The sequence below is a fragment of the Acartia tonsa genome, chromosome 8 (assembly GCF_053477335.1).
Source record: "Acartia tonsa isolate MP-2025a chromosome 8, ASM5347733v1, whole genome shotgun sequence".
Taxonomy (NCBI): Eukaryota; Metazoa; Arthropoda; class Copepoda; order Calanoida; family Acartiidae; genus Acartia; species Acartia tonsa.
In genome coordinates this window covers 1,515,467-1,541,234 of record NC_137267.1, presented here as the reverse complement: position 1 = coordinate 1,541,234, position 25,768 = coordinate 1,515,467, and the positions used below count along the sequence as shown (strand labels likewise).

At 33.2% G+C, this 25,768-nt stretch overlaps 2 protein-coding genes across 2 annotated transcripts; both read left to right on the top strand.

Moving 5' to 3' along the window:
- The first annotated feature begins 51 nt into the window (after nucleotides 1–51).
- On the top strand, nucleotides 52–12,113 carry LOC145325778 (huntingtin-interacting protein 1-like). Its single transcript, XM_080168735.1, has 21 exons — nucleotides 52–102; nucleotides 674–718; nucleotides 1,696–1,787; nucleotides 2,079–2,139; nucleotides 2,307–2,434; nucleotides 2,729–2,835; nucleotides 3,718–3,804; nucleotides 4,589–4,649; nucleotides 5,168–5,268; nucleotides 5,921–5,997; nucleotides 6,410–6,513; nucleotides 7,244–7,331; nucleotides 7,982–8,041; nucleotides 8,487–8,567; nucleotides 8,817–8,882; nucleotides 9,441–9,512; nucleotides 10,093–10,172; nucleotides 10,675–10,894; nucleotides 11,241–11,304; nucleotides 11,449–11,540; nucleotides 11,988–12,113. Exons 1-21 carry the CDS (start codon nucleotides 73–75, stop codon nucleotides 12,054–12,056), a joined length of 1,785 nt encoding a protein of 594 aa, XP_080024861.1. The 5' UTR covers nucleotides 52–72; the 3' UTR covers nucleotides 12,057–12,113.
- A 3,480-nt stretch (nucleotides 12,114–15,593) lies between these two features.
- On the top strand, nucleotides 15,594–23,353 carry LOC145325779 (uncharacterized). Its single transcript, XM_080168736.1, has 10 exons — nucleotides 15,594–15,716; nucleotides 16,455–16,729; nucleotides 17,624–18,494; nucleotides 19,348–19,458; nucleotides 19,989–20,052; nucleotides 20,367–20,479; nucleotides 21,885–21,956; nucleotides 22,391–22,600; nucleotides 22,889–22,950; nucleotides 23,279–23,353. Exons 1-8 carry the CDS (start codon nucleotides 15,681–15,683, stop codon nucleotides 22,598–22,600), a joined length of 1,752 nt encoding a protein of 583 aa, XP_080024862.1. The 5' UTR covers nucleotides 15,594–15,680; the 3' UTR covers nucleotides 22,889–22,950; nucleotides 23,279–23,353.
- Nucleotides 23,354–25,768: the final 2,415 nt, after the last annotated feature.

Here is a 25,768-nt window from a genome sequence, read left to right as displayed (position 1 = left end):
TATTCATTATTATTACTCCATGTTTATTAAATCCATAATGGACTGCAGGCTGAGCAGAGTGCTCTGACCGCTATGGTGAACCAGCAACAGCAACTACAGGAAATATATGCATTACAATAATGGATATCAGGGATCTAAAGGGATAAGACAATGGCCGATAAATCGATGTACATCCCCAAAATTACCACTTCTGTAGATTAAAATTAGAGGTTGAAATGAAACAACCAATCAAAATTCACAAAAGGCCCCAAAGTTGATAAGCCAACGAATAAGTAAACGTTATTTTAAAAATTTGGAGACTAATGTAATAAACCGCCTATTTTCCCTTTTCTCTCTGAATGGATATTAGAATATACTGGGATATATTGACAATATAAAATTTGCCGTCATTCTAGATAACTAGCATAGACCCCCTTTTATTGGTCAGTTCGTTCATTCTGCAGGAGGGGAGGGGATGGGGTAAATCTTTATTTTAGCCAGCCGAGAGCACCACTATATTATAGTACTCGAAAATCAGGTGCATCATCCATGCAATTTGCCTAGGTTTAGACTTCCAGCTGCTTTTTAAGTTTTGTTGAAGGCTGATTTCCCTGAGGCGGCTGACGCGCGGCTGCGGAGCCCTGGAAATTAGTTTGTAACAAGGATAATCTAATGCATAACTTTGAAACAGGAACAAGACAAGAACAAAGGAATAGAAGAAAAGTTCAATAAATTGAAGGTTTGTTAATATTTGATATTTTGGGTGGTCCAAACTAGTATAGCAGTGTTTAAACTTTTCAATAAATAATTTTTATTTATTTAGAGAAGGGATAATTTTGATAATATAATTAGAGATGTACAATGTACATCAATTTAACATGCATCCATTGTCTTATCCCTTAATATTTGATATTTTAATAACTATTGGTTAGCCCCTTGGTGGAAGGGTTTAAATCAACCATCCACTTTTCATTAGATTACTTGGGCGATTCCTCTTGGTAGGGTGGAGAAAACCTCTTACATGACTTAAACAAAGCTTTATTGTAAAGGAGAATCATATCGGTCGAGCGGTTAACAAGATCTGAAGCTACAGAAACAATGACATCCTGTTACTTTTATATAAGGAATAAGTGGCTGTAATCAGGGATTTTAAAAGATAAGACAATGGCCGGTAAATTGATATACATCCCCAATGATGACAACAAAATTACCCTTTCTGTGGGATAAAATTAGTGGTTGAAACGTTTGAACACTAATAAACCAACCATTCCCAATTCAATAAAAGTCCCAAAAGTTGTCAGGCCAATGAATAGGAAAACGTTATAACAGGGGTGTATATTCTGCACAAGATTTTTTTTTTTCCCTGCTACAAAATTTTTTATTTTTTTTCCCCCCTAGATTTTTCTTAAAAAGTAGGGGGGAAAATAGAAAAATATTTAAAGAACTCTATATTTTATTTATTTTATCCCTCCTACCACACATTTTTTTAGTTTTTTTAACCAAGGAGGGGGGCGAAATGGAAAACATGTTTTCAGTTTTCTTAATTTTTACATTTTTTTTCCCTCCAACCACTTATTTTTTATTTTTTTTTCCCCCCTCCTGAGCCGGGGATCCCATGCAGAATATACACCCCTGCGTTATAATGAAAGTTTGGGGACTAGTGCAAAAATCGCCCTAGGGCTGTACCACTATACCTAACGATTTCCTATTTTTTAGGAGGTTTATCAGAAGCTACGAGAAGAGCATATAAGTTTGCTTAGAAAGAAGGCTGAAGTAGATAAACAGCTGGCTAGTGCTAATATTTCAAAGTAAGATGATATGTAGACAGAATAAAAGAAGAACATATAAGTTTACTTAGAAAGAAGGCTGAAGTAGATAAACAGTTGGCTAGTGCTAATATTTCAAAATAAGAAAATAGATAGATTATAAGTATACTTAGAAAGAAGTCAGAAGTAGATAAACATCTGGCTAGTGCTAATATTTCAAAGCAAGAAAAAAGTTAAACATATAAACAGACACACATAGAATATACAGTGTGATAAATAGATTGATAGACGTTAACATATAGATATAGCTGTCAAAAATTAATTTGTGTTTAGACAAGAAGCCATGGCAAAACAGGAAGAAATGCAGGCCAAAGTTGAGGATACATTGAGAAAGGTAGGAATTTTATTACATATTTAGTAAATGTTAAAGACAACACAAAATAATAAAACTTTACAAGCTATAAGAATCTTTTAGTCTATTTTCCTGATATTCACTAGCACTCCCCTAGAGGCGATGTCCAAAGAAACTTGTATAAATATAAAAATAAATGATTCTTTAAGATGAATATGGCACGAGCAGAGTTATCGGAGAACAAGGACGAGCAGGAGATCCAGGTTCATAACATGCAGGCCAGCCTCGCAACCATCATGTCCAAGCTCAATGCCGCGCAACAAGATTTAAAAACCAGGTATTTTACAATGAATTTAGGATATAGTAATGAATTCAATTGTCTTCAATTAGGTTACCAACCAATCAAAATTCAAAGTTGTTAAGCCTACGAATAAGAAAACACTATTATAAAACTTTAAAGACTAGTGTAATAAACAGCTCAATGTCTCCGTACTCCCTGTATGAAGTGTCTAAACAAAATTTCTTTCTGACATTTTTTGAGGAAAGAGATATAGAAGGTTTATATTAAACAGTCATTGTACTTTCTGCACATATGAACTACAACAAACTTTACCTAAATGTAAATTTTCAGGGAAGACCGAGAGAAAGAATTAGAGGGTCAAGTTATGCAGCTAGAGTCTGAGTTAGTTAACACCAAGCTAAAGCTTTCTAGTGCTCAGGAGAATAAACATAATGTTGGTATGTATATTTTCTTTTAGCAAGTAGTAGGGTGTTTGTGTGTGTTTGTGTGTGTGTGTGTAGCTACAGTCTGATTTAGTTAACACCAAGCTCAAGCTTTCTAGTGCTCAGGAGAATAAACATAATGTTGGTAGGTATATTTTCTTTTCTTTTATGCTCAAGTAGGAGGGTGTGTGTGTGTAGCTAGAGTCTGAGTTAGTTAATACCAAGCTAAAGCTTTCTAGTTCTCAGGAGAATAAACATAATATTGGTATGTATATTTTCTTTTCATATATGTTCAAGTAGTAGGATGTGTGTGTGTAGCTACATTCTGAGTTAGTTAATACCAAGCTAAAGCTTTCTAGTGCCCAGGAGAATAAACATAATGTTGGTATGTATAGTTTCTTTTCTTATATGCTCAAGTAGTAGGGTGTTTGTGTGTGTGTGTGTGTGTGTTTAGCTACATTCTGAGTTAGTTAACACCAAGCTAAAGCTTTCTAGTGCTCAGGAGAATAAACATAATGTTGGTATGTATAGTTTCTTTTCTTATATAGTAGTAGTGTTTGTGTGTTTGTAGCTACAGTCTGAGATAGTTAACACCAAGCTAAAGCTTTCTAGTGCTCAGCAGAATAAACATAATTTGGTATGTTTGTATATTTGTATATTTTCTTTTCTTATATGCTCAAGTAGTAGGGTGTGTGTGTGTGTTTAAGGGTGTTCATTCTCTACAGTTAAAACTTGATTGATTGGTTTAAACCAATGCTTAAAGTATTCTCCCAATAATTTTAATCTACAGAAGGGTTATTTTTGTCCTTCATCATTGGGGATGTATATAAGAAATATCATTCATTGTCTTATCCATGAAGATCCCTTGAGAAAGTAGTAAGACTTAATTTTTTATAGAAGAAGAAATGGTGGATCTAACTACCCAACTGAAAACAGCTGAATCTAAAGTGGAGGAGCTACGCTTACGCCAGGAGGAACTTACAGGTAAATGGATCATTAACATCAAGGTTAGTTGGTCAAACAGACGGACGGTATTGCTATTTATGGAAAATTATCTGTAATACGATGCTGAGAACCGTTTCTTAATCGTTTTCGAAGCCATACTGGAAATAAACTCCTTTAAATATTTCCCTACAACTATGCATGGAAAGACATACTTTGGGCAGGATGTGTTATAGGATCAGATCTCTACTGGTCAGGGGAATCATTTCAAGAAATATCAGAAGCCAATCTCATTTAGCTTCCCAGTAAATCATTTCTTTTGGTAAGAGGAAGGTTTTAAAAACAATGGAGGGAAAAATGTTTCTTTAGATTAAAAATATTTGTGCTTTCCCTAAAAGTGCATGTCGAGCATTAGAAGTCTCGTGGGTGCCCCAACCCAGCGGATATCTTTGGTACCAAATCTAACCTATCGCAACCTGGCCTAAAGTACCTAAGAAAAAAACAAACGGAATAAGCCTAGCATCCTTATTTTTGATTTATGTAAACTATAGGTAATTTGGGAGTTTCTATGCGCAACAAGGCCGTTTGCATTGAAAACGCCAAATAATGTCTTAGTAGGTATACTTAAATGGATTTATTGTTACTTGTATCCTACAACGAGATTTTTATGCAATCTAATGAATTAAAAACATTTAGCTGGCTAAAATAACGATGAAACTGGATGAAAGTACTAATTAATAAATGATGACCATGAGGACAATGTTTTCCTTGTCATAATATCCACGCATATTGTATATCCATTTATACTTAAATCTATTTATGTTAGGTTCAGATGAAAGAAGACAGCAAGAGTTGGCGGCCGCACAGCAACTTCTCGATCTTTACAAGTAAGTTTTTTTTACCCTATTGTATAAAGTACGTAGTAAGGTTTTTTTTGTCTGAATCTTAAGAACTCGATATCCATTGATATAAATAAGTTTTCCTTTTTAGAGAAGCTTTACTGGATGGTTATAGGCCATTTTATATTTAGGTTTTAGCCTTGGCATGGATTTAGGCTATTTTTATGCCTCTTCTGTACCCCATTTACAGATTTCTTAGATGCTAGTATTAGATAAGCGGCTACGCCCCGTAAGGCATCTGGGAGTACTTGAGGGAATGGGAAAGAGTGAAGGATAGTAATAGACCCTCCAATTTTAATTTTAGTTTTAAAAGAAAAAGTAAAAAAGATGGATGGTATTTTTCTAGATGTGATTTTTGTACTTCATAAAAAAAGTTTTTTTGTAGATCTTAAGAATGTTAGAAAGGCAAAGTTAATATTTTATATCCAAAAATTTTTTTAACTGCATTTAAGATTTACCTTTATTTACCTGGACATTTATTTTATTCTTAAATAATATTTTTTTAGGAAAAATGAGGAAAACTGCTTTACAGCCGGAGTAGATATTGCTATGTCAATAGTTGATAATGTTACTTCTAGAGAAGATATTCAGTCTACAGTTGCTATGAGTAAGATATTATTATTATTATGTTGACTATACTACAGCTAGAGTAGATATTATTATATAAATAGTTGATAATGTTACTTCTAGAGAAGATATTCAGTCTACAGTTGCTATGAGTAAGTTATTATTATAGAAAGTCGCATATCTTTAAATATATTTATACCTTCATCTCAGCTCCTATTAGAGCTTAAGTGTCAGGGATATATATTTCCTGATAATGTTTTAGCTCATTAAACAGATAAATCATCTGTCCTTAAGTTCTTTAAAGGTAGCCTCACAACGTTATATTCCACGATATTCCATTTTGATCTTTGAAAAAGGTAGTATAGAAAATTATTAGAAATTGATGTGGAAAAAACTGTTCCAATTTATGAAAGCACAAGACTTTCAGTAATTGACATTTTTTTAGGTGTGTTAGGAGGGGAGGAGTAGGATATACTCAGAAATTAAACAATTTATGTAGGCTTGCTTTGCTTTACATGGGTGTGCCTCTGGTCATCTAATAAATAAAGATTTATATTGTACTTATAGTACATTGAAGTCTTAACAATTTTGTGTAGTTCTCCTGTTTGACACAGATTTTCTTACTATAGATGGGTCAAAGTCATATTCTGCTTCCTACACCTTCCCTTTATTTAACAACCTTTTTTTACTAGTTGAGATGTTGGGTAGTGCCTGTAGTTCCACTGTGGAAGCTCTGGACAAATCCTGGCCAGAACAAACCTGGCAACAGGTACTTTTTCGATTCATAATTTCGGGCAGCTACCCTTCAAAGTTTCTTGTCGAGCATCAAACTCCCCACTATTTTATTTTGTATGAAATTGCTACCAGGATAGTTTTCATTTCTTTGAACCTAACCCTTCATGAGGGTCCTTACCCTTTGGGACCTTTACCAGCGGTAAACTAACCCTGCGGAGCTAACCTGTACCAAATATAACTTAACCTAAACAGACCTTAAGTAAAGCCTATGTAGTTTCTTTCTGTATACTTTACAGTTCTACAATCCACTTATTAAATGTCTGTTATTTATTTTTATTATTACATTTACTGTATATTAAATCAGATTTTGCGTTTTTTCTTCTTGAATCTATTATTTTTAGCTTTTATTGGTGCGCTGCTCATGAACCAATTTTTATAATTCCTAGATAATGTTGTTGAATGAGATGTCACGTGCCATAAGCCTGGTGTGGGGGCTGGCAAGAGGTATTGCCAACTCTGGACAGTGTACTGATATTGATCTCTCATCCAGGTAAGATTTTGTGATTCCTAGTATGATTAGGCATAATAGTAAACGCCTGGTAGGGGGGCTGGCACAAGAGGTATTGCCAACTCTGGACAGTGTACTGATATAGACCTCTCTTCCAGGTAAGATATTATAATTTCTAGTATGTCTAGGCATAATAATAAAGTCCTGTTATATGTTCTGGCACAAGAGGTATTGTCAACTCTGGACAGTGTACTGATATAGACCTTTCATCCAGGTAAGATATTATACTTCCTAGTATGATTAGACCTAATAGTAAAGTCCTGTTATGGGGGCTGGCACAAGAGGTATTGCCAACTCTGGACAGTGTACTGATATAGACCTTTCATCCAGGTAAGATATTATACTTCCTAGTATGATTAGACCTAATAGTAAAGTCCTGGTAGTTATGATTAGCCCGGTATTGTTACTTGTATATTATATAGCTTGATTTATCCTTTGACTTAAACATATATAAATGAAATGAATAATGTGTAAACGTTCTAAAAAATATTATGGCCGGATTGTTCCTTCACTTTCTTCTTATCTGTGTAATTACTAAAGAGCTATCTAGATCTACTATGTAGCAGGAATAACGTATAGGTAGCCAACAAGCGAAAAAATCTAAAATGATATTTGTTTGGCAGATATAAAGTGTTGCCCCCAAACGACAGCTGAAAATCACGTATAGGTTTCGTGATTTTTTCTAACAAATAACCAATGTTTTTGTATTCAGTTTGATGGATGAAGCAGATTTGCTTCGCAGTGAAGCCACCCTCTGTCTAGTAGCCGTTAAAAATAGATCTAGTCCAAATATAATTAAAGTAAGTAAGGCCCCGCAGTAGCGAAGCTACTCTATAATTTACTTTGTCAGTCCGTCATAATAAGGAAAGACGGCAATGTTTTTGCTATCCTGTAAAGAAGAACCTGATCGGTTCAGCGATTAGCGAGATCCTTCGGTACAAACATAAAAACACAGAGACAAACAGACATCCTGTTACTTTATTATAAGGATTTCAATTTGTCAAGGATAAGATGGATAGTATATCAGATATCTTGAAGAAACTGCAGAGCCAGGGAGAAAGGATTTAGTATAATAGATTATTTTATTTGTCAAGGATAAGATGGATAGTATATCAGATATATTGAAGAAACTGCAGACCCAGGGAGAAAGGATTTAGTATAATAGATTATTTTATTTTTTTAGGATAAGATGGATAGTATATCAGAAATATTGAGGAAACTGCAGACCCAGGAAGAAAGGATTTAGTATAATAGATTTTTTTATTTGTCAAGGATAAGATGGATAGTATATCAGATATCTTGAAGAAACTGCAGAGCCAGGGAGAAAGGATTTAGTATAATAGATTATTTTATTTGTCAAGGATAAGATGGATAGTATATCAGATATATTGAAGAAACTGCAGACCCAGGGAGAAAGGATTTAGTATAATAGATTATTTTATTTGTCAAGGATAAGATGGATAGTATATCAGATATCTTGAAGAAACTGCAGACCCAGGGAGAAAGGATTTAGTATAATAGATTATTTTATTTGTCAAGGATAAGATGGATAGTATATCAATATATTGAAGAAACTACAGACCCAGGGAGAAAGGATTTAGTATAATAGATTATTTTATTTGTCAAGGATAAGATGGATAGTATATCAGATATCTTGAAGAAACTGCAGACCCAGGGAGAAAGGATTTAGTATAATAGATTATTTTATTTGTCAAGGATAAGATGGATAGTATATCAGATATCTTGAAGAAACTACAGACCCAGGGAGAAAGGATTTAGTATAATATATTATTTTATTTGTCAAGGATAAGATGGATAGTATATCAGAAATATTGAAGAAACTGCAGACCCAGGGAGAAAGGATTTAGTATAATAGATTATTTATATTTGTCAAGGATAAGATGGATAGTGTATCAGATATCTTGAAGAAACTACGGAGCCAGGGAGAAAGGATTGCCCACAGTTTGGAGGAGGAAAAGGATCTGGCGGATCTTGTAGCCCAAGAAATTTCGGCCATGGACGCAGCTATTGAAGAGGTAGGTATTATTCCGGTGAACATTCTGCACAAGATTATTTTTTCCCTACTGCCCCCCCCCCCCCCCCCCTACTAGCAAAAATTGAATTTCCTATCATTCTAATGGATTTTTATGTCTGTAGAATTTAGATGAAAGGACAATTAGCTACCTAGATAATATTAACAGCTAATGTTTCAGTAGGTAAGCTTAATGTTTTTTTTTTAATTTTGGCGAAAAGAAAAATTATTTGATTAATAAATATTATTTTAGGCTGCTAGAAGAATGGAAGAATTGATAGCTGAAAGTAGATCTAAAGACGAGGGAAAGAAATTAGAGGTAACAAGAACAAAGTTTTAAAATTATTTATCAAAAGGTCCGGGGGATTAGAACCGGTTCTCGGGCATAATGAAAAATTATGTATAACATCGTACTATATTTAGTTTTCTACGTACATAAAAAAGATTAAAACCATTTTATTAGCATGTGCCATTGGCTTCTCGGGGCAATAAAGCTTTGGAAACTATTTTCACATAGGTAACTGAAATAGGTATTAACTACAGATTTCATTTACACACTATCCTTCATGGGGCTTTTGGGGTAAAACAACCCCCCAAAATTGAAAATTTATAAGTTTTGAGCTTACAAGCCCCTAGAAGTAAAGTAAAAAAATGAAATATGTGGTGGCTAATTAACTCATTTATTTGAAAAAAGGTTCCATTAAAAAAATCAGCTCGATATCTTTAAAAAATAGCTCAGAACTTATAATTTTAGAGTTTTGGGGTGTGTTTTGCCCTACTAGCCCTGGGCAAAATTTTATACTAAAATTTCATCCTATAAATGTACAAACTCACCCCCCCCCCCTTGTTTTAGATTTCATATGTTTTTTTTTTGTAGGTAAACAGTAAAATCTTAGATTCGTGTACAAGCTTAGTTGCGGCTGTTAAGGAACTTGTCAAACGCAGCAAGGTATATTATTTTTAAACAGGGATGTAGGGGACATTGGGCTGTTTATTACACTAGTCCCCAAAGTCTTATAATAACGTTTTCTTATTCGTTGACTTATCAACCATGTGGACTTTTAAAAAATTTTGTTTGGTTTGTTCAATTAGTGCTATGTCTAAACGTTTCAACAACTAATTGTAATCTATGGAAGGTATTACATCATTATGGATGTACGTACATCTATTTATCGGCTATTTTTAAAGATAAGCTTTTGTACATAAAAAGTCGGTCCGTACGTCCGTCTGTACCGTCTTACATAACGTACATAGCACATAACTTTGATTGAAACGTAATAGAATTATTCTACTGTTTTCAAACTTGCATGTACATTCCTTTAACAGCTAGGAACAATTAGAAAACGTAGAAACTTTATACCTAACTAATACTAGAAAGTCCTTATGTTTATTTGAAACATGATGATGTTTAGCTTTTCTAAAAACAAAGTTTTACATGATAAAATCCTATTATTTTTTGCAATATTTGTATACCTAGTACTTCAGCATTTAAAGAATATGGTCTCTTTTACAGTTTTATTAAATTTCAGGTGTTACAGAAAGAAATTCTGAGCGAAACCGGTTCTGGGGATGCAGCCGCGGATAAAGAATTCTACAGGAAAAATTCCAGGTAAAAACTTTTGCTAATACTCAGTAAGAGGTAGGAAGGGAGGGGAAATTACATTGTAATATACGATGGTACCCAAAGTTATTCATTGTCTTAAAATCTTCGGATACTTTTATTTAATTTTGAATAATCGGTTACTAATAAGTAGTGCCTAAACATTTTAACCAATTATTTTAATCTACAAAAAGTTGTAATTCTTTCTCATCATTAGGGATGTATATCAATTTATAGTCCATTGTATCATCCCTTAAAATCCTTGGTTTGATGCTTTTGTTGAGAAAAACATTTTTTTATATTTTTTTATCAATACCACAACTAAACCCCTTTAACACATTCTTGACATTTGCTTATTTTTCCGTTAGTCAGACATGGTCTTATATTTCTCTGTAAATAAGTTTGCATATTTTATCTTTACAATTTTTTTTTTTTGTAAAGGTAGGTATTGTCTACATTGTAATACAAATAGCTGTTCTTAAGATTTCATATAACATTTTTACTTTTCTAGATGGACTGAAGGACTGCTGTCAGCTGGTAAAGCAGTCGGGCTGAGCGCAAAGTTGCTGATGGATGCCGCGGATCGTGTTGTACTCGGCAGCGGCAAACTAGAGGAAATTATGGCTGCGAGCACGGATATATCCGCCAGCACTGCGCAGCTGGTCATTGCCAGCAGGGTCAAGGCCAGGGAGGGCAGCGAGGCGTTTGAGCTGCTGAGGCAGGCCAGTAAGGTAAGATCTAGTCAACAGATATAGGGCACGAATCCAGTAGGAGGGGACTGTATAGGGTGGGGGGTCATTATTTTAGCCTGCTATAAGTTTCACTTTATTAGAGTACAAACATGATATTATGGTGTAAGATCCAAATAATGAGAAATCTATTTTTAAACAAAATTTCAGATTGCTTTTAAGTATACGTTAAATTTCATTTTAACAAATGAAAATCGAGAAGAAAAATTATTTTCTATAGGTATAGAAATAATCGCTAGTTAAAAGTTGCACTATTATTGAATGAAGAATTTTAATTTAGTTTAAATTTTGTTCTATAGATGTTGCTAAAGAGAAGTTTTTATTTTAGATTGTTAGTACAGCGGTTGGTACAGTAGTTGCTACAACTAAATCCTTTGCAGTTCAATTAGAAGGTTAGTTTGATAATATCAGTGTCCAAACTTTTTAACCAATAATTTTAGTGTTTTAATTTTGTCATCAATACCATTCAGCAAATAGATAAGACATGAATTTTTTTTATCTTTCTATTTTTCTATCTATTTATCTATCTATTATAGAGGAAGAATTAGATCTTAGTAAGATGTCAGCCCACCAAACGAAAACCCTAGAAATGGAGGCTCAAGTCCATCTACTGAAACTTGAAAGCGAGGTAATTTTAAACTGTGGCATTTCTCGTCTATTAACTCATACTTGCGTAGATGCTCTCCATGACATGCAAACGCCATGGTCCAACAACCCAGGAGCCAAATGTCTTCTTTTCTGTTTAACACCCGGGGTATTAGGTTAAGTAACACCCATCAGACAACCAACCGTTTAATTGCACGACCTTTGTCTGAGAAGTCCTAACTGTTCATGGTAATGAGTTGCGCCTGTTTTGTTCGCCCTACTCTAACTATCAACTAACCGTTTAGTCAAATGGGCTTATTAAGAACAGTTTGACTTTATAAACGCATTTGATTAAACAGTTACACACTACATTACGAAAAATACTCGAAAAATTACCCCCATTAGTAATTTATGAACACTGAAAATCTTCTGGTCCATTAATTTTTGTGCTATGCTTCATAATGATGTTATCATCCTTGTTTTTATTTAGGTTGAAATAGCCAGGACGCGCCTGGGTAGAATTAGAAAAAATATTTACAGCGATTATAAAGAATCATAGTGAAAAAAAGAAAAAGCATCACAAAATAATCTTTCAGCCATCACACAGCAACCTTTGTATATAAATTGACTAAAAAAGGACTCTATATGCCTTTGTAATTTTTATGATAAATTAAATGAAATACCTATTGTCTATATGTTCTATGCATTTCATCAGGGTTCTAAGGGGAAAATACTATGGCTGATAAATTGATGATGCACAAAATTTTACCCATTCTGTAGATTAAAATTAGTTGTTGAAACGTTTAAACATTCAACTTAATGAAACAACCAATAAAAATTCACTGAAGTCCACAAAGTTGTTATAATAAGAAAACGTTATTATAAAACTTGGGGGACTAATGTAAAAAACAGCCAATTGTTCCATACGTTAAGCGTTTAAATTTTTTTCAGCTAATATTTTAATCTACAGACACAGACGGGGTAAGGTTGTTAATTATCATTGGGGATTTAAATCAATTTATCGTCATTGTCTCATCCTTTCAGATGCCTGAATTCTAAAGAGACCTATTGTGAAACCCATTAGTTCAACTAATTAAGTTTTTAAAAATACAAAATTTAAACGAATTTTGGGGTATAGTCCCTTTCGTGGCAACGCTCCTTAGTGGGCGATTATTTTTTTTCATAGTAGCTTTTCTCCTATTTCTAGCCCCTGCGGGGGGCTCTAACCCTTTGGGGCCAATTGCCTAACCCTGTGGGGCAATCACCTAACCCAATATAACGTAACCTAACCTAAAATAACTTATCAAAAGCCATTTTAAAATTACGACGAATCGTTGCCACTAAAGGGACTATTCCCGAATTTTATTTATACCGTGTAGGTAGTTTTTTTTTATTTTTCACAATATTTAAGTTAAATGCATTTGTAATATAGAAATTATATCATACTTTTCAGGATGAAGGGGAAATTTGGACTTAAATTACTTGTACCCATAGTTTTTTAAATACATTATTTTAATCACTGGCTCAAAAACTTTGGGTACTACACTTTTATTGAATTTTGATAGGTTAGTTCTAAACTAGTCCAAACTTTTCACAATAATTTTTCAATCTACAATAGGGGTAATTACTATTAGAGTTGCATATCGATTTATTGTCCATTGTCTTATCCTTAAGATCTCTGTTCTCACTATTTTACTTAAAACTACGTGGTAAACGTGATTTTTAATTTTGATTATTGTAACAATATTTATTTCTTTATAGAGCCAAATTATTAAAGTTCCATAACAGTGGTCAATTTATTTACTTAAATTTTTAATGTATGGTTTTAAAAGTCACAATTTTATTTAGAATTATAGTGCACTTTAAATGATTCAAACTTGGTGATTAAGATGGGGGGGGGGGGGTTATTTTAACTTGTTCCATGTGATTGAATATTCCTTTACTATATATTATAGGGTGAAAAATCCCCCCACCCTCCCCCAGAAATACTTAGTAGTAATTAATCAACTTAATTGTTATGTTTTAATGTATACTATTATATGCCTTTTTTATTACTAATGCTTCCATTTATGTTTTTATTAATATGTGCTTTATTATTTAAATTAATCCTTGGGCCATTAAAAATAATTTTAATTTGTATTTCTGTCTTTCATAAAATTCGCAATATTAATATTTAAGAAAAAACTTTGAGTTTATTTCACTGCTTATTTCTTTTTATACTTTTTTATGGTATTCTTTAGTTATTGCCCTTTTTGATTATGGATTATTTTTGACTTGATAAGTTATAGATTTTCTTTGGTTGACCTATAACCCCTTCGTAGATTTTAGTATAAAGTAACTGTGATAATGTTATCATTAAAAATCATTCAATTTTGGATTTAATTGGAAATACGAAAAAAGTTTTTTCTAACCTTTGATGCTGCTTAGGGCTATGATGGAATATCACCACTGCAGTGCACTAGCATCAATAGTTCTATAACCACGTTATCGTATTCGTTGCCTAAATTTTTTTTGATGTGACAAGTTGGTTAAAAAACTTGTTGTATCCAAAAATTTTCAACCATTATTTCTAAGTTTGCCGTTAAGCCATTAACTCATAAACAATCCTTAAAGTTGCATAAAATACTTTTTTTGTATTTTCCAATTTTGATCTTAATTCATTTACAAATAAAATGTATCAAATCCTGTAAAATAGGATCAAATTTAGAGACCTTTTATATCATCAAATAAGTTAAGTTTAGAGTAGTTGTTTATCGGTTAGTATTATAGACAGCTTTTCGCTGATATTAAATATATAAGATTAAAACCAATTTGTTTTGTCCACCCGGGCTTATAAAACTGGAATATTTTTTCCTTTTACTAGGTATCAGCAGAGAGCTGTCTTTTAATAAGATGCAAAAAAAAATATTATTTTATTTAAGCCATAAAAATATCTATATGAAAAGTTCATGGATTTTTTTGTTTTGTGAAGAAACGCTTCGTTTGAAATATTTTTAGTAGAGGGATATGAATTATAAACAAAACAATGATAGATCAGAACTGAAAAAGTTTTAAATGTAGAAGAGTGAAAATATTTAATTTAATTTTTTGCTTATAAATCGTGCCAAGTATAAAATAAGAAAAAACTTAAACATCACTTAATACAGTATTTTGGTGTAGAAACATTTTAAAGTAAAAACAGTGTGCCAATAACGATTTTGATTTAATCAAATGAATATTTTACTTGTAGCGTAGCTGTACTATATCTATGGTATTTGGTATGTATGTCCGTCTTTACGTCAGAGTGAGTTTGGAGAATTGATAAAAAAAAGTTAGCTCTGATAATAAGTGATTTATTGTTAGTATTTTTTTTCAGGGGGGTAGGGGACTTGGGGCTGTTTATTACACTATTCCCCAAAGTTTTATAGTAACGTTTTCTTATTCCTTGGCTCAACAACTTTGCTGACTTTTATTTAATTTTGATTGGTTGGTTCATTAAGTTCAGTTTTCAAACGTTTCAATAACTAATTGTAATTTAATGAAATGGTAATTTTGTGTATCGTTATTGGGGATGTGCATCAATTTTGACTATTGTCTTTTCCCTTTATATCCCTTATTTGTTATTGCTTCGCTACTTATGGATATTAATTTAAGGTTTAGGTTAGTAGGTTTAAAAAACGAACATTTTACATATCATTTCTCGATAACAATGCAATGGAATTTTTTAATAGTTTCTTAAAAGCAGATTACTTAATTATTTTGTTTCAAATATTTTTTTTATTGTCTAATCCCTTAAGATCCTATTTATGATTAACACAACATCTAAATACTTAATAACATATAATACTAATTGTGTAATTGTATTTATATTTATCCAATTTTAATTTAGAATTGATTAGTTAGGTAGGTAGGTATTGATTTAGTCACTTAAATTAACAATTTTTAAGCACATTACTTGTTCTTTTGTACTAACTCATTTTAGTTTAATAGAATACCTATAATAACATTTTTACTAACCTATTATTATATTAAAAAATGATATTTACAGTGAATAAAGTTAATATTGAAATCTTTTTTTTCTTTGTATAATATTTAATTTTATTAATGTGTAATTTTCAGAAAGTTCCCGCCATTTTTTTTGGCGGTAAAATGTATAAGAAAACGCGGCAAAGATTTAGATAAAGAATAACAATTATAATTGAAAATGAGTTGTAAAAGAAAAGAATCAAATAGTACTAAAGTATAAATTAAAATGAAATTAGTTTGCTGAAAGGATGGTTTAATGAAGTAGGTTTAACCTGTTAATATCAAGGGGTGGGGTGACACTTTCGCTTACTTTATGATTATTAGGCTAGGTATTAATTTGACACTACCGGTAAATAGAGTAGAGATAGTAGTTTACTTTAAGGATACATTTTGCCTAAATGTTTATCATTTGCCCCCAGGTTTTGATCCTAAAGGCTTCTGGATTTTATTTAAATTGTTAATTGATGTTCACTTACTACTTAGTCATAAAAGGTAATGTTTAAATCGTTGTGAAAGTAGTGAAAAATCATTTCCCATCCCAAATTATTGATTTTAGATTGGTACACTATTTTCTCTGGGAGGAAACGAAAATAATAGAATTCGTATTTACGCAGTAGCTTTTCTCCTATATCTAGCCTCTGCGGGGGGCTCTAACCTAGCGGGGCCAATTGCCTAACTCTGCGGGACAATCACCTAACCTAAAATAACCAACAAAACCTACAAAAATACGACAAAACGCCCCTTAAGAGGCGTTGTCACGAAAGGGACTATATCCGAAAAAAACAATCCAAATGTTACCTTTCATGAATACCTAATTAAAAATCTATATATGAAAAATAACCACCTGTAATCCCCCAGGATCCGAACCCTAAAAGCTTTAAAAAAATATTCTCTTAATTCGATTACAGTCTAGTTGGTATATAGATATTTTATTTATTTTTACTTATTTAAGGTGGAACAGAAAGACAAATTAAAAGCTGTTAGTTCCAAGTTACCAGCTAGCTCTGGTAGTTCCAAGTTACCTGCTGCCTTTGGTGGTTCCAAGTTAACTGCTGGCTCTGCTAGTTCCAAGTTGCCTGCTGGCTCTGCTAGTTCCAAGTTGCCTGCTGGCTCTGCTAGTTCCAAGTTGCCTGCTGGCTCTGCTAGTTCCAAGTTGCCTGCTGGCTATCCTAGTTCCAAGTTGCCTGCTGGCTGGATACAGAAGGCCTCCAGGTCACATCCGGACAGGTAAATAACATTAGTCGCTGATCGGGAAGAGAGTGGTCATTGGACTATAAATAATAATGGTACCCATAAGTTTTTAATAATTATTACTTTCATCGTATTATAAACCGCTTTCCGCGGATATAGAATGTACAATTATAAGATTAAAACTAGTTTTTTTTTATCCCCGAGGTGCCGAAGGCACGGGCTAAAAAAACTGGTTATGATCTTATGATTGTACATTTTTATATTCGTAGAAAGCTGGATATAATGCGATGCTAGACATAGTTTTTTCGTATGGATGAGAACCGGTTCCTATCCACCGGATTCGAATGAATACGAGAAAATACTTTATTTCATTCATTGGCTTTGGAAGTTTGTTAAATCTTGTTTGGTTGGTCCATACTATCTTGTATCCACTGTCCAATCTCTTCAACTAATAATTTTAGTCTAAAGAAGGGGTAGTTTTTGTTTATCATCATCGGAATTGTAAAACAATTTATCGCATAAAAAAGATAAAGGGATAGGGTGTGGAGTGGAAGGGAATATAGTGGGTTGGGAAGTCGAAAATCTGCCCTTCTAATTACAAATCAGATGAGGCTATCTTTACCGACATATAGAAGGAATAATGATAGTCACATTTAGTGTACCTAGCTTCTCTACTATAACATTATTTAGAATTATAAGATTAAAACCTGTTTTCCTAGCCCGGAGGTGCTTAGGAGGCCAGTGCTAATAAAACTGTTATTGGTTTTTATTTGAATATTCGTGGAAAATTGTCTGTATTACAACACTCTACATGATTTTTCATTATGGCTGAGAACCGGTTCTAATTCAGCGAGTATTAATCTGTTTCGAAGCCAAACTGGATTAATGTTTAATAAGAATAACAGTTTCTGTAAATTATTTTAATTGCAGGACCTATTACTTCAATCCTGAAACTGGGCAGTCTGTCTGGAATAATGGCGACATAACGACCACCACCCACAAAAATCGTCCAATCACAAGAAGTACTTCTAAAGAGGATTTAAAGAAGAAAATAGATTCTAATAAAATTGAAAAATCCGCCAAAAGTTCAAAGAATCATACTAATGAAAATAAGAAGACAAAAGATCTTCAAAAAGTGAAACCTCCTACAACTCCAAAATCAAGTTCTTCGAAAGCTGCCAAAAAATCAGATGAATCTTTAGAATCATATATAGCTGATGTCAAAGCTATTCAAGCTAAAGGAGAAATTGAAAAGATTAATGAAGGTAAAAGATCTTTACAATCAAAAGATAATATTTCCAAAACAGATTCAAAATTAAAATCTAACACAGATAAAACCTTAAAATCTCCATCAAAAAGAAAATCCTCAGAAATAAGAAAGCAAGATTCAATCACATTACAATCAAAATGTAAAAGAAAAGACTCTAAAATTAAATCAAGTGCTCTACCAAAGCCAATAGTTAAAGATTTAGTATCAAATATTATAAATAGCAGTAATGTTTTAGTTAAAACAATACCCAATAAACCAGAAAGATTTAAAATCCCAAAGAAATCTGCTAATAATTCTATTACTTCTACCATTGTGCCTGACAAAGTTATCAACGAAACAATCAATAATATTAAACCTCTGGATTCAACCAAAGTTGATACTGAAGATGTATTTGTTGATGACATGGAATGGGAAGCAGAGGAGAGTTGTATCACTGAGAATTCTCTTATTCTTCCAACTGATATTGAAATGTTTGAATTGGATGGATATGATAGTGGTGACGTTGCCGATGGTCTTGAACAGTGTATTAGGGTAAGAATTTTAATATTTTAAACTTATTTAGCATTTGATTATACGTTTGATTTGTTGGGATTTTGTCATCCTTGTTTTTTTTTACTTCAAATTTCCTATTGACACATAATATTGAAGTAAAAGAATAGAGGGGGCAGGAATAGGGACCCTATGCCGTTTTTGTATTGGGACTTTGAATATCAGCCATCAGCGTCGGAAATATTAAAACAGCCAAGTAGCTACAAAAGAGCAGAAAGCAATGTGCTAGCAGACAAAAACCAAGTAGTTGTCTAATTTATACATCTATACTTACACATTTATTAGTGACACAAAAATATTTCCTTTTCTAACAGGTGTCGTAAAAATCAAGTTGATATCATTTAAATTGCATTGTCAAAATTTGATTAAATTTTCAATTGATAGCTTTTCTATTTTGATATTACATAGATTTACTTCGATTCTTTATATATATTTACCAACGGCTGCGTTAATAGCATCTAAGGGCTCGGTATTTAAAGAGGGTAAAAAGGGGGCAGAAAAATAGCCTAAATCTTTTGCAAGGCATAAATCTAAAAAAGAAAAATGCCTAGAACCTTTCTAGTACCCATGTGAAGTTTTTCTTATTTTAAAACCTAATCAGTTAATTAGGTAGTTTTAAGTATTAAAGATATATCCGTCTGTTATACACCCTATTTCTTTGCTTAGCTGTTCTTGTTTAGATTAAAAAGTGTCATTTTTTGCATATTTTCCTTAAAGCAGTGTTTTAGTCAAATATGGTAAAAATTAAGAACAGTTTGACTTTAAAAGTGCATTTGACTAAACACTAATACACAACTTTACGGAAAATACGCAAAAAATGACCCTCTTTGTTTAGGTCGTGGACACAAACATCTACATCAACGATTTAGACTTGGTTGAGCAAATAGTAAGGAAAGAAATTCTGGCTGTTCCGTGGACTGTTATACAAGAGTTGGATGGTCTAAAGGTAAAGACGTACTAGCAGAGCCATATTATACATTAGCTATGCAATGTCGACACTGAGAAATATAATTTCGCTATTTTGGGAGGGGGTTTGATAAATAAGACGATGGAAGATTAGTTGAGGTACACCTCCAATTAGGTATAATGAGTAAAGTTAACCCTTTTATTGGTTATTGGTTGAAAAGTTTGGACACTTCTAGTTTGAACCAACCAAATGACACTTTAAAGTCATTCCCTCTACTCAAACTATTTTTGTCGCGCACCTGACATAGCAGCAGTAGGAACTATTTTAACATCTTTAATCATGACGCGGCGTTAAGCCGAGATAAGAACCTATTACCTCCCCAAGACGGCAAGCGGATGCGCTTCGTGTTGAGTTACGTTCGCGGGTTGACGGGTTTGGGCTGGGGGGGGGGGGGGATAGGACATCCCACTGCATTAATTGGTCTTTTTTTAATTATCTTTTAAACTAAAATAAATTGTTGGTACCCAGATTAATATTTCATAGTTTATGCCTAACTCTTATTATTTCAGACTAGTAACAGGGGCCAAGTATCATTGCAGGCACGCCAGGCAAGCAGGTGGCTCAGTCAACAGGAATGCCATTTGTTCATCAAATATTAGTTTAATTGCCAATTGTTATTAAGCATCAAAACAGCTGTATATGAGTTCCTATTAAAGATGATTTTTTTTATCCCGACCGCTAAACAGATATGGTTCTCCTTAGGGGAGGGTATCCCCCCAAGAGAAACGAGAAACCGCCCTGAAAAAAAAAATAATTTAACCTAACCCCCCGCCAAAAAAAAATTGTTAATTTTTTTTCCAATACTAAATTTTAAGGGTTGTTCCCCCTCCATATTTCAAGTGCCCCTGGAGTAACTAATAAATAAACAAAGCTCATGCCTAAACAGGTGAAAAGTAAGAGACCAGGTATAATCTTCCAGAGGATGTCTGACGTGTCCACAGCCGCGGGGGCACAGGAATCACCTGATGATAAGATATTACTGTACTGCCTGTACCTTAAGGTAAGTGTCCACAGGACACAGGAATCACCTGACGATAAGATATTACTGTACTGCCTGTACCTTAAGGTAAGTATACACAGCCCAGGGGGCACAGGAATCACCTGATGATAAGTTATAACTGTTCTGCCTGTAACCTAAGGTAAGTGTACCGCAGGGGCACAGGAATCACGGTAAGATATTATTGTACTGCTTGTAGCTTAAGGTAACATTTTTGGTATTTAACGTTAATAAAGATGATTATGTCCAATAGAAGAATAGATGTTTTAGTAAAAAATAAAGAAAAGTAATTTTTTTATTTTTATATATGAACACGACAAAAATCAAGAATATTTAGAATGGCATCTTTATCATGACATCTTTTATTTATAATTCAAGAACGTTCACGCTTTTTATTTTAAGGGGGGTAAAATGAAGTGTTTCAGATGTTTAATTGGAGGGGGGGGGGGGGGGTAATCTAATATTATGTATTTTTAAAATTCTGTGGGGATACAAGGAGGGGTTTCAAAGTTTGAGAAGGGTAAATAAACCCTTTTATTCTGTGGTATGCGGCAGCTCTGGACCATGCAGAAACCAGGACATTATAGTGATGCTACGCACCTAGCTAAATCCTGTTATTCTACAATTATAAAGCCACCTGAAAATATGTCAGATAACGGTACTGGTTTCATCTCTCAGTTGTCCTGCAAATGGAGGGAGGGGTGTTACCCCTCCCTCTCCCATCTTAAGCACCGGAACCTTCCCCTTCAACCACCAAGTTATCAGCACCACCTCAACCCTGAGGATAAAGGATCTAAACCTGCCCTCACCTGATAGAATCACCCCCACACAGACTGTTGTTGTCACAAGTAATCATCAAACCTTCCCTCTTTAGTACCCAGACCTACCACTCAACCCCTCTATGCTTATCTACCTATTGTGCTGCTCCATGGGCTATCCTGCCTGCCCCAGACAGGGATAGCCATCTACCTAACCATTGCAATTATCTATGTTTTACTGTATGATTTATCTTTAACTATCTTTATTCCTAATCCATATGTATTTATATTATGGTTAACTGTATTCTTAATTCCCCCCACCCTTTCCAGGGATGGGGGAATCATGATTGCCCAAACTGACTATTGTATATGCATTATAATGCTTTTATGTTATGATCATTTATTCCTATCCATGTAGTTATTGTTTGTTGTATATAGCTTTAGTATCCTTTAAACCTCCAATAAAGTGACAACTGAAATAGATGTTGATTCTTGTCTAGTGAATGCTAGAGAAGCGTAGCTTCTCTATAGTAAGGTGTCCACGTCTGTTCACACTGCCGTAGTCTTTATTCGAACTCTGGTGTCTGCCATTTACCCTAGGCGGATACCACAATTCACCCTTGGAGATGTATATGAAGTTATTTATTTAGGATTTGTATGGAGATAATGTCTCGCTAGTAACAGATGATACAAACCTAGCTACTAAAGCTCAAATTGAAGAGGTAATTCAAATAATTAGTATGTAACTTAAAATAAACTAAAACCATACTAGGATTCAAGGATAGAATAATGAACGAAAAAATAATCTTAACCCTCATTTTTATTATAGAAATTCTGTCTTTTATGTTCGAAGTTGTATGTCTGTTCATATGTACGTCTGAAACGTTTTTGGGGGAAGGTCACGCTTTACATATCATTTAGATTTGCTTATTAGTTGGGGTGCTAGATCGATTCCTACATTTATAAGTTTTATCATTTTCTCGACTCCTATTCAAGATAGACGGCTGAAAATTTCAGGGATTAAATAAGTTCACATTTTACATATTCCCACAAAGTTTCATTAAGGGTTGCTTATTGGTTGGGGTTACTAGATCTATTCATAGATTTAAAAGGTTTAGGTAGTGATTTATTTTAGTATAATTTATTATAATTTTAGGTAGAAACATATTCATCAAATGCACTTAAAGAGAAGCTCAACGCCAAACCAAACATAGAAAAATCAAGTCTAGAACCTCCAGCCAAATTAAATGCTACAAAGTTACCAGCTATTAGCCCATTGAAAAATGTAGAAGAAAATTTAATGTCAGTACAACAAATGCGCAAGATAGTAAAAGAAAATCTAGGAGGAAAAGTGATTGTGAAATAGGTAATGAGTTTTTTCAACAATTTAAACATCAATTTTATCTTTGTGCGCAATTTTAGATTGAAAATATGAAATATTTCCTTTGTTTGAATTTCTCCACCTATCCTCCTGGGAGGAGTGGGGAAGGGGGATTATGAAAAATATACACCCACTAATTAAGATTTGATAGATAATTTTAATTACTAGCATTTGTGAATCTGTGAATTTTGGCTACTTTTAATGAATGCCACGTGTATCTGCCAACTTTTGGCGCAAAAAATTCTTATTTGTAATGTTGTCCTCGTTTTGTAGACTGTGATCTCGTGTTGACCTGTTTGACCCATATATGGCATATAGTCACCGTCATTTCTCAGGTGAGTTCTCTGTTTACAGAAATTACATCACATTTATGGAGTAGCTGCGCTTTTATAAAATATGTAAGTATGAATTTTGATGGGTGGGGGCGGGCATTGGGCTGTTTATTACACTAGCCCCCAAAGTTTTTTTATAGCATTTTCGAATTCTTTGGCTCAGCCATTTTTATGCCTTTTATTTTATTTTGATTGGTTGATTTATTTAGTTATGTGTCAAAAACGTTTGAACACTAATAACAAATTACTGCAGTTTTGTTTATCATCATTGGGGATGTACATGAATTAATCACCCACTGTCTTATCCCTTTAGATCCCTGTATAATTGTAGAGTCTGTGCCTGGTATGTGGACTGGAAGTACCTGAACTTATAAATCCCAGATACCCTCTGGAAAAGGAGCAGGCGGCGTCTGTTTGTCAGAATATTCTCCAATATGTTAATCAAATTGGGTAAGATTTACTTTTGCGGATTCAACTTGAGCTACGCCCCCAGAAAACTCTAGGGACACTTAAGGGTGGAGAGGGGGGGGGGATGTGACGACCCTCTACTTAATTTTTAGTCATATTTAAAAATATACTTTAGTTATAAACATAGTCACTGAAAAGAAAAACCATCATATTGGTTAAGCTGTTAGCGAGATCCTTCGCTACACACATTCAGACATCCTGTTTTTTTTATATAAAAACAAAAATTAAACTTGCTTTAATGTCGTCGCACAACAAAAAATTTTTGGCTCCACACTAAATCATAATCCTTTGGATCATTAAAAGAAAACGAAGTATTAGGTTTTGTCGTATTTTCACAGTAGCTTTTTTTCTTTTTTTAGCCCCTGCATGGGCTCTAACCCTGAGGGGCATTCATTAACATTTACCTAACATGAAATAAGCTTCCGTGAAAGTATGACGAAACCCTCTACTTTGTTTTCTTTTCATGATCGGATCTTTTTATAAGGACAGAGTATGAGATATTAATATCTGGTGTATATACTTGTGAAAACCTACAATGTCTCTGCAATCTGCTTAATAATTTCAAGTAAGATTTTCTTTAGACATTTGCAATAATCTACCAGAGGGATAGGAAAATTTGCTGAAAATAATCTACAATCCTTATTTACCCAATATTTAAAGTTACAGAAAGAAATAGTTTTTTGGTCAGCTTGACATTAGTAAAACATGGGATAACAATTCGAATATTTTTAAGTCCGTCGGTTTAAAGCCATGCTTTAAAATATAAAAGTTAAAAGTTTAAAAATAAATGAGAAAGGTTTCTATGATGATAGGTTTTGTGATTTTTTATTTTAACAAATGCTCTTTAAATCTCCTTGTCTGTATTCCCATTCATGATTTTTTACTCATATATTTTCTACCTAACCTAACTTTATCCGCTGGATTAGAACCGGTTCTGGGCCATAAAATGCAAAAATGTTAATACCAGTTTTGTAGCCCTGCCGTCAGCCCTCCATGGCTAACAAAACTGGAATAAATCAAATAATTTTGTATTTTTTTATCCTCGGAAAGCTGTCTGTAATACGGCGTGATGAATAACTATTATAGATCCAATATGATGGTTTTCAGCCACGAAGCTTGGAAGAATACACCCATTATAAATCAAGATCAGGTTAATTTTATAATTTTATCAGGAGGGAGGGGAGATTAGAAGTTTTGAAATAATTACCCCTTCTAATTTTGATTTTAGAGATTTGTGAGGTGGCTTTACACCTCATTTTATTTGGGTTTTTCGTCATTTAATTTCTTCTAGATTTTTATCTTTATTATTTGCGTTATAAAAGATTACTTATTATTTTATTTAGTTGGGTAAATTTGTGCAAAAAGAACGTTTGAAAGCAGAAGATGGACTCAAGCAGTTGATAGCAATCAGGTTAATAATACATTTAAATCAGGGAGGGAGGGGACTTTGGTCTGTAAGTAACACTTAGTCCCCAAAGTTTTATAATAATTCGTTGGCTTAACAACTTGGGACTTTGTTTGATTCATATTAAATTTAAAGACCTTACGTTTCAACCACTACTTATAATTTACAGGAAGGGTATCATCATTTGGGATTTACATCATTTTATCTGTTATTGTCTTATCCCTTTATATCCCTGCATTCCATTGTAAAAATATCAACGGGAAATATCCGATAAATAACTTTTATATCCACGAATGAAGTAAATAAAAAGCCTAAAATGTTTGTTTTATTTATTTAGAGATCAGATTATTGTTTGCAGTACAAGATTATAGAAAAACAAGAACAATGAAGTCATGTCATTTTCAAATACATATTTTATTAGTGCCATTCTTTTACAAAAATGTGTAATGTAAAAGAGTTTTTTAGAAGGTGTTTAAAACTAGATTACCTTAAAAACTACATAAAGTAAACAAACGAGCTCAATGCAGTCCTAACAGTTTTCAAAAGTGCACTTCATTTTGAAATTTTTATAATAAAGAGCTTTTTAAGAAATATTTAAAAATTAGATTTAAAACAAGAATTTTCTACTTTATATCTAAAGTGTGTTACCTTTTTTTTATGTTTTATTATTATTTGGCCACAACTTGGTCAAAAATGCTCACAAATCAGACCATTTTCGACCGAAGATACTCAAATGGTTCCTTTACAAGCCCAATCAATCAGTTTTAAGATATCTTTATATTTCAAGAAAAATTTATGAAAATACTAAAAAACGGCAAATTTGGGTGTTACCTTTTATATGCACAGATACCATAAAATCAACAGAAAAAATACTTATTTTTACTTTTCTGTCATTTTTAAAGTATGATTCTGTTAAATTGGCTATTCTTGAAGGGATTTGTGCATTGA